Here is a 9,635-nt window from a genome sequence, read left to right as displayed (position 1 = left end):
TAAAAAATTATGTTCGTGTTTGATATCGTGACATGATTAATAATGGTATGTTCATATTCAATGAGGAAGGGAAGAATTAGAAAATGGGGGGCAAATTGTAAGCAAATTAATAATAACTATGTATAATTTTTTTTACATACAATACATATAAAATGCATATATTTTTTTTCTTGTCAATGAGTAGCTCCTCACTGTTCATGTTCACCTCATGTCGCAAACATATCAATTGGTTTGGTACACAATTAGATATAAAACGAATTGCCTTCTTGACAGCAAATTTAGTATGATGAAGACTTGTAATTGTATTTCCTAAAATAAATGGGGGCTCATGTCATGTAGTCAAATTTACTTTATTTGAGTGACTTCATCAACCACAAGATAGGGGTAATATCAAATTAAATTATAAAGTAATTTACATATGATTAAACACCAATTTAAGTAGCCATATTTTGTTTGTGTTGTGTACAAGCAAAAACAACCGAAGAAGTCTTCTCCAATAACAAAAGCAAATTATCCCGAGTACCAAAGATGAACACATGTAAAGTAAAGTAGAGCAATTTGAATTAAGGTTTGGGGTTGGGGCAAACTCGGAATTTGTGCCTAAATACCAACGTTTACATTGGAAACCAAAAACGGTAAAAATCAACCTACACGCAAGCAGTGTCACCGGCTGTAACCGGTTACCTAACCCCATTGGCCCATTTTTTAAATCTTCATAAACCCGTTAGTTCTTTCGTCGTTTTGTGTCCCCTGTTTTTTCTTCTCTTCAATATAAACTCCACACTCACTCTCCTCTGTTCTCTGCTTCAAAACTCACCACTAAGCTTCTCTTTTACCCTTTTACCCCTATTTCTCCTACACCATTGGATATCAAAAGGTTATTTAGGAAATCTCAGTACTAAGTTCAAGAACCAGAGAAGTTAGGCCGAAGTGTTTGTCGATTGAGAGAACTTTTAAGTTTCGAGAAATTTAGAGATTTTTCATGGCAATGTCTGTGGCAACTAAGCTTCAGTCGCCCATTTGTGAGCCTCGAGCGATTTTGGGACCCGGCGGTAACAGAGTTAGGGTTTCTGAGGACCCGAAACGCAAAGGAGAGGCCTTGAGAAAACCACAGAAAACGACGACAACGACAGTGACCAGAAAGCCGGTCACGGAAGTGCCGCAAACGGTTGTACGGAACAATGCTTCGGTGGACAGTTCGTGCTCTTCGGATTCTTCGTCGAGTGGATCTTTGGTCAAAACAGTGAGTTCCAAGAAGACCCTGAGGCGTAAAGGGATGAGGCCGGCGAAAATTGTACCGGACAGCGTTGAAGTCGCCGGGACTACGTCACCGAAGATTTTAGGTCCGCCTAAGCGGTGTGACTGGATCACACCTAATTCTGGTAAGTCAGTTTTACTTAATTGTTTAGTTATTTTATAGAAGAGATTTTTTTTTTCTTAATCTTGTTTTTGTTTTCCAATTATTCTATATTAGTCTTAAATGTAAGCTAATAATAAAAATTGGTGGAAAATGATGTTAGCTGATTATTCAAATTATGGAGTATAATTAAAAATAGTAAAATTCCGAACTGTCCCATTAATGTGGATATACAGGGATTTTCCATTGTCGGTGAGTTAGACTAATGCTGCAACAGAACTGTTTAATGTGTTTTATTAGAAAAGCTAAGCATTTGTCAGTGGGAATATTTCCTCAAACTAACACAATTAACTTCATCAAAATTTGGGTTTAAATTTGATGAACTCCCCATTCTTGACAATAAACTCTTTCTCTTTGCCTAGATGTCAGTCTGTTCCACCTTTAAAAGGTTGAGTCTTTGAAATTTAGATACCCTGCTTCCCACTTTTTTAAATCTTTGATAAGATTCGAGTTTTATAAGTTTTTTAAGTTAGAAATTAGAAAAAATGTAACTTGTTGAATAGATAATTGTAATGAGATATTCGTGGCTCATGTCTTATGTTTGTCCAAAAATGGCACGTTTGACCTTGTCGGGGTGGTTCAATTATAATTTATAATGCTTACACGATCGATCTTTTTTTTCCTTTTCTTTTTGTAATGAATCACAGACCCAATTTATACTTTATTCCACGATAAAGAATGGGGAGTTCCAGTCCACGAGGATAACAAGTTGTTTGAATTGCTTGTCTTTTCACAAGCTTTAGCAGAACTCACTTGGCCAGCAATTTTAAAAAAGAGAGACTTGTTCAGGTATCTATTTACTCATTTGTTTTGGTAAAGATACAAAATTAAACATAGTTTTTCTCTTTTCAAACATTTTTTCATTTATGGCAGGAAACTGTTTGAAGATTTCGATCCATCATCAGTAGCACAGTTTAGTGAGAAGAAGTTGTTGTCTTTAAAAGTTAACGGCTACTTAGTCTTATCTGAACCGAAGCTTCGCGCCGTCGTGGAGAATGCTAAGCAAGTGCTCAAGGTAAAAGCCGTAATGACCAAAAGGAAAGAAAGAAAATGCAAACCTTCAATAACACTCGAACAAAGGAATTCATTGGATTTTACATGAAACATAGATTATCTTTTCCAAAATCCACAACACATTAAAAGAAAGTTATTGAAAAAGTATGAACTTAAGCTGCGGTGATGAATCAAGATACATGTGATTGTATATTAACATGTCAACTAGTGATTGATACACATAATAGTTGTTGTTCATAATTATAAGGCTTCCTTACTGATCTATGTTATGTAATGGAAGCTGCTGAAAAAGGAAAGTTTCCTCTCTTCGAGGACATTTGAATTATTTCTCGAAATAAATGTTTGCATGTGATTCATTCTGGTATGCAGGTTCAGAAGGAGTTGGGTTCATTCAGCAGTTATTGCTGGGGCTTCGTGAACCACAAGCCAATAAGGAATGGATTTCGCTATGCTCGTCAAGTACCAGTCAAGTCACCTAAAGCAGATCTCATAAGCAAGGACATGATGCAGAGAGGGTTTCGTTGTGTGGGGCCAACAGTGATTTACTCATTCATGCAAGTAGCTGGGATAGTTAACGATCACCTCTTAAATTGTTTCAGACACGAGGAATGCAACTTAAACGTGAAAAAGGATTTGAAACCTAAAACTGAGGAGGAGCCAGAGAGACCAAGTGATCAAGTTCTGGAGAAGAAGACATGTTTATCTGATGACTGAATCTCGACTGAGTTTTACTTTAGTTTCTTACTACTAATCACACATTTCCCACACGACTAGAAAATGATGAAAAGAGACGTTAGATTTGTGCAGCTGTAGCTTTAGTTGTGTATTATTTACTTTTCCATATTTTATTAATTTGAAAACAAATATCCATAATTGTGTTTGAGTACAGCTTGTAGAGGTTTGTTTAAGCAGTACTGTTAAAATTTGCTAATTGTTATGTTCCTCATTTGGTGTTGTATAATAAAATTTTAATGTCATGAATTTTTCTTAATTTTACTGGTCAGCATGATTGTCTCGAGTGTCTTTAGATGATGGGTTAATACTTATATGTGGGAATGTTGGTGCTTTTGCTATATATAAATATAAAACATACAACAAGTACTACTGTCGAACCAACAGTTCTACCTGACCCCATATGACAACAAAGTTGGCTAGGTCGGGTGGCTCTGCCCATAATAAGCTCCTGTCATTTAAAACTAAATATATTTTTTCTTCACCTTTTAATTAAGTGTCAAAACGCGTAAATGCACGAAGAAGAACATGGGGTATGTCGGCCCTTGTCATTATAATAACAGCCACCGTTTATGGGTCTGGGGGCAAAATTCACAGTCCAACCAGACAACAACGAAGAAAGGAATTGGCAAGATAATCCAAAGAGTGATTTTTTTTATAAATATATATTTGATATTGTGAAGTCTTCTGAGTCTACTGATATTAATGACAAAAATTAAATATAATAATAATAATAATAAAAAGGGGGAATGGCGACAAGAAAAGGTGCACAATATCTACAATGTAATGTAGTACTTTGTAAAACAATTCAAACTGAGTTTTAAGGAATGAACCAACTTAAAAGGATGATAAATAAAAAAATGAACAAGAATTCTCCATGGAAATCAATTACTAAAAGAACCCAATAAGGTTCAAGATTTGTAGATTTCTGCTGAATGGGATTGATTTAAATAGAGAACTAGAATGCTCTTAAAGTCTTTCAACAATAAGCTGAAACTAGAATGAAATCAGCAAAACCAGTCCTTTTCTCTATATTCTTTGTATAACACACTTTGCAACCAGATTAGACTTTCTTTAACTTCGAGCTTTCCCGCTACCCAGTGTGAGTTCCAAATCATCCATTTCCATTCCAACTTCATGAATCTTCTCTCCAACCCAAGGCATTACCTGTCCACCTCCGAAATCAAATTCTCCTCCTCTCACAGCATCGGGACCAACATTGATGTGAGAAATATTCTGAGCAGCAGGTTTCACAAGATTAAAGGTTGGAGAAGTTGGCATCGTAGAAGCAGAAGGAGCAAACTTATGGAAGCTCACCCATTGGCCAGAATCAACAGTAGACGTATCCGACTCGTCACATTCAGGTATTGTTGGTCCTGGGATGTGAATTTGGTGGCGTGTTGGGCTAGCTGGGGCTGAAACAGCATAAAAAGGGTAATTGAAAGAGGCCATGGATTGCTTGGCAATGGCTTCCCAATTAGGGATTGGCTTTGGATTTTTTGAGGTTGGAGAAGACAGAGGTGGGGTTACAGGGGCACTGTTTGAAATTCGAAGGGGAGGAAGAGATGAAGGAATGGCATTCCGTAGATAAGGAATCAGATTAGAGGGATTGTAGCCACCAGCATCCAGACGAGAAGGGCTCGGAAACGAAGAAGATGAAGGACTCACTTGGTATGAAGGGATTGGACTTGGAAAGGAAGAAGACATTGGGCTCGGATTTTGGGAAGCGTAAGGGGTGATTCTTGTGGAAGTACCTGCCACATCCATTGGGACCGGCTTGCATCCCTATGATCAATCAAAAGATTATATATCAGTACTCAAATTAGACAAAATTTCTAAGCTCAATTTTCGGAAAAGAAAAAGCTGACAATAATAGAAAAATAATACTTTGACCATTTCATGTTTTTTTCTTTGAGACTTTGGACGTGTTAAGTAGTCTACCCAGAAACCAAGAACAGATCTTAACACACTAACTTCTCATATTCTCACTATGTTTCTTAAGATTCAGCTGTTGAGAGGTTAGACCAAACAGTAAATTTTAACATTCAACAAAGTAATATCCCAATATAAGTAGTCAACTTTAGAACAGTAATAACAGGATCCAACTATACCATACCCACCCATTTCCAAAGATAAATCAAGAACTAAACAATGAAACTAAAATCAAAACAAAATGTATAACAGATCTACCCTAACTTAAAAAATCTAAAAAAGAAAAATACCCCAATAAAGCTCACAGTATTAAGCTAAGAAAAAAAGTACCTTTCGATAAGTAGTACCATCTTCTTCGACGGTCCAACCAGCTTCGATGCAAAGAGCTTTAAGAACCTCGTTATTATCACAGTGCTTAGGTAGATTATAGTTTCCCTGAGCTCTGAGACCAGAGTATATCTTCGCAGCTATGGCTCTTCGCCTCCTCTCTCTCCTCCGGTTGTTTTCTCTCTCCCTCCACGACGGCTTTCTGCGCGTCGCCGTAGACGCTGACGTGGCACCATCCGACGTCATTTCAGCTCCGGTTAATCCCTCCACGGTCTTACTCTCTATTGAAAGCAGGTGATTTTAATAACCCAAATAGGAGAGAGGGAGAGAGAGAGAGAGAGAGAGAGAAAGAATAGAGGGAAATGAGTTTTAGGCTCTCACGAGGTATGCGTTTGCTTCTTCGCTGTATCTGTAGAAGAAGAAGAATCTCTCTCTCTAGGGGGTTGTGTTGTGTGTGTGTGTGTGAGAGAGAGAAAAGATAAAGCTTACTAAAAATTTCAGAAATAAATAAAATACGGGAGGGTGCATGGAAACAGTAAGTGGAGTACTACTAGTCGATGATTTAGGACCGTTGATTATAATTATAAGAGGAAGTTGATTGGTCAAAGAATGTTAGGGGTACACGATAATAACGAGGTAACGTAGAATAGAATAGGAAGCTTTCCGCCGCGTGGAGGGTTTGGCTTGGCTTTTCTTGTGTCTAAAAAATTAAAAAACCGTTTCTTTTTTTTTTCTTTTCTTTTCTTTTCTGATGAGCTAATAATTGTAGGGAAGGTGGGACCCACATTGGTTAGCTTTTCTTATATATGGTATGCTGTGAAGCCCACAGTGGTTGGAGTATATAGAATTATAGGCCCTCTTCAAAACCCAAACTACTTGTTTCTTCTTCTATCCAGTTCATGTTGTCCTATAAATTAACAACTGTTAATGTCTTCGTACAATGAATGTATGCTCTCAACTCCTTACTATTCAGTCGAGAGTACCCTCCAAAAAGAAAGAATTGTATATGATTTTTCATACTTTATATATATGTAATACCACTTCAGTATAAACTCAAAATGTACATATCTACTTTCCTTAAAAGAAAATGAAAAATAAAATAAAATAAAATGTACATACCCACAAAAAGTCATTAGTCATAAGAAGTGGAAATTTTATAGATTTAAACTGTTTCTTTTTTTCTTTTTTCTTTTTCTACAAATTTAAGAATATTATAAATGTTATTATCTCAAACTATATTTACATTCTAACATTAGGGTTTTTCCAAATATTTTATATCTTTTGTTAGGGTTTCTCGTTCCTTAATCCTTATATGCCAAAAGTTGCTTTTTTTCTCGAGTCAAGCCCGCTGAGCCTCCCTAGGCATTACTTGGTTGGGGTTTCTAGTTTCACTACTGCGATTGTCGATCGGGTTTTGCTACTACGATTAGATTTTTGTTACTGTGATTAGTCTTATCTCTGTGACATGATTTTTTTTTTCATTGTTAGTTTGTATTATTTGTTCTTCGATGGCTCATCATCAAATCGTTGTTGGCGGTTGAAAATAACAAGTTTTCAGCAGCTGAAGGGGCTGTTAGTGGTGCAATTATGTACCTTGCACAAAAGTTGAGTTGAATGAATCTGCTACAACAGTTTTCACTGTTGTGTCTTTTGAGTCGTAGAAGCAACTGAATATAGGTGTTTTTAAAATTAATTGCGATGCTGCTCTCTTTTTAGTCAGATTTAATTTTATTTTATTTTGTCAAACGATCCAAGAATAAGGCGGCCGATTGATTTACTTATTTTTCTAATTCTAATCATACTCGTCTTTCCGACAGGAGAAGATGTCCCGAATGAGTTGCAAGCTATTATTTTAGCTAATTCATATTAATAAAATTGTATTATTTCTTTAAAAAAAAAAAAGAGAGAGAGAGAGAGAGAGAGAGAGAGAGAGAGAGAGAGAGAGAAAATATTATTATCTGGACTGATGGATAGAAAAGTAAACTCCCCTAAAATGCCATTTTCTCCCACTTCTATTTGATTAAATATAGAGAATTTTTTAGTCTAACTTTTTTTTTTTCATGATCCCATTATTTTTTTAGGATTGCCTGTAAACTTTCAAAATTTCAAGTAGTTTACATTATCAAAAATAAAGTTTAAATAAATTTTTTACACACATATAAAAATAATAGTCACGAGTGCAACAAAATATTTGAATTAATTTTTTATTGTAACTATTTAGAATTTTATGATAATTTATAGGTAATTCTAAGTAACTACAACATACAAGGTCATTGAAAATTGACTAAAAAACTCTCATGAATGTCCAAACAAATAGAGGGTGTACTGAAACGCGCCCTTTGAGGGGGTGTGTTATATAATTACACTAAAAGGTTATAAGAGGTGTTGACCTTTCTTCTAGCCAACAACACTGAGTCTAAATAAAGTGATAATATAATACTATGATAATGATTAACACTTCAATAATATAAACGACACACGAAATTTATAGAGGTTCGGCCCCTTATTGCGATAATAGTCTACTTCTCTTTTTTGTATTGCTTTAATAGAAGTATATCAAGATCATGAGGTCCGTCAAGGTGATTTTCTCAATATTTCTCGAAAAATGTTACAAATATTTTGAGAGTGTTTTCCTCTCCAAGTGCGTAAAAAAGGTCCTTGAATAGTGAACTGACCTCACTATTTAAAGGGAAGAATGAATACATAGTTTAAATTACCCACAAAATAGGAGATAAATCGAGAATGGTTTAAATGTGAATCCCACAATTTTCTCCATCTATTAAATAAAATCTCATGAATATAGGGATACTAATTGGCCTATTATTATGGAGACAGTTAAAGAATGTATCTGGACCTATCTGCAGTGAATGCCTCTGATCGGCCATTCGTCATCATTTGGGCTGGTCAGTATAATACTCGTGTCATACTCTGCCCACGGTCAACTTCCTTTGCCACATGTCAACTTGTCAAGAGCCATATCATTAATGCAAAATTTTAGATAACATTTGCCTCCAAGTTTAGTGAGAACTTCTGGTCGTACGGGGACTGTCTATACCTTACATGTTGCACTGCTAGGTGACACGCGTTTGCACCCACGTGCCTACACGGATATGACATCGTTCTACCTAAAGCGTGCAAATCTTTTCCTGCCCTTTCAAAGCTCTCTGCCTCTAGAATTAGTCTGGTCACCCTGCCTAGAGGCATGATTTCCTTTCATTTCCTTTTGAGATTGGCTGTTAGATTTGGATTTCTTTTCTTGTTCAGCCTGAGTAGCCTTCTTTTAAGTTTCTCCTAATTTTTCTTTCCATTTATCCTTATGACGATCGTAAGTTCCAAGATTTTTAGGAACAATTTTTTTGGTGGTGTTGTCTTTTTGGAACCGTTTGTTTAGTTTTGTTTCCAACAGTCAATGATGTCATTACATCTTCCATTCTCGACATATTTTCAAGCATTAGGATAGAAAATTTCTCTTACCTCATGTTTAATTTCTTGGCCATAATGACCAAAGGATCTGACTCATTTAGATCATCCTCATTTTTGGCATCACCGTCAGTGGGCATGTCTTAGTGATCATCTTCAACATCATCAAAATCATTCTCTCCTAATTCATCATCTTTAACCATAGGATCTTTAGGGATAAGTTTCTTGCTAGTATGATCTTTCTTGAGGCGATTGGTCACCTCAGTCGAATCTTCTGTACCTCCCATTTTAGAATTAGGATCAGCATCACCCTTCTCAGGGTGAGTATAGTGGAGACTAGATTGGGTTTGGGTGAGTACCATAATTACAGAATGTAATCTTGGATGGTATCATTACTTTCTTCAACTCTCAATGAAAGCAACAAAATATTTATCGAGATTTTTAGAAAATGAATTATTTAATAATAGAGCTAAAGGAAATATAATTAAAAGAATCAAATAAGAAGAGAACACTCAGAGTTTTTACGTGGTTGGGGCGTTAATGAGCCTTAGTCCACGAGTCATTATTATTATCTAATAGGATAGAAAAGCCTAAAGGATTACAATGAATATGAGTTAAGAATTTTCAACCCTTTGCATGAAGGATTCAGTGCATATTCATAGAGTATAAGGGTCATACTTAGTTACCATTTCCCTCTAATGGGGTGTTTACAGATGATACATTACTTTGGGCTTATCAAGTGAAGCCCAACCCATGAGGCAGTGACTGTATGCTGACTTGGCATGTTGATCAT

General features: G+C 35.9%; 2 protein-coding genes across 2 annotated transcripts; one reads left to right on the top strand and one right to left on the bottom strand.

Moving 5' to 3' along the window:
* Positions 1–280: 280 nt before the first annotated feature.
* On the top strand, positions 281–3,422 carry LOC115700479 (uncharacterized). The gene is made up of 4 exons (XM_030628022.2): positions 281–1,382; positions 2,065–2,206; positions 2,291–2,432; positions 2,801–3,422. The coding sequence occupies exons 1-4, from the start codon at positions 983–985 to the stop codon at positions 3,143–3,145; spliced, it is 1,029 nt and encodes a 342-aa protein (XP_030483882.1). The 5' UTR covers positions 281–982; the 3' UTR covers positions 3,146–3,422.
* Positions 3,423–3,981: 559 nt separating this feature from the next.
* LOC115700469 (protein BRASSINAZOLE-RESISTANT 1) lies at positions 3,982–5,898 on the bottom strand. The gene is made up of 2 exons (XM_030628011.2): positions 5,426–5,898; positions 3,982–4,948 (listed from the first exon to the last, which is right to left on the bottom strand). Exons 1-2 carry the CDS (start codon positions 5,666–5,668, stop codon positions 4,238–4,240), a joined length of 954 nt encoding a protein of 317 aa, XP_030483871.1. The 5' UTR covers positions 5,669–5,898; the 3' UTR covers positions 3,982–4,237.
* Positions 5,899–9,635: the final 3,737 nt, after the last annotated feature.

Source organism: Cannabis sativa, chromosome X (genome assembly GCF_029168945.1).
Source record: "Cannabis sativa cultivar Pink pepper isolate KNU-18-1 chromosome X, ASM2916894v1, whole genome shotgun sequence".
NCBI classification, from domain to species: domain Eukaryota; kingdom Viridiplantae; phylum Streptophyta; class Magnoliopsida; order Rosales; family Cannabaceae; genus Cannabis; species Cannabis sativa.
This window is presented reverse-complemented; position numbering and strand designations above follow the sequence as displayed.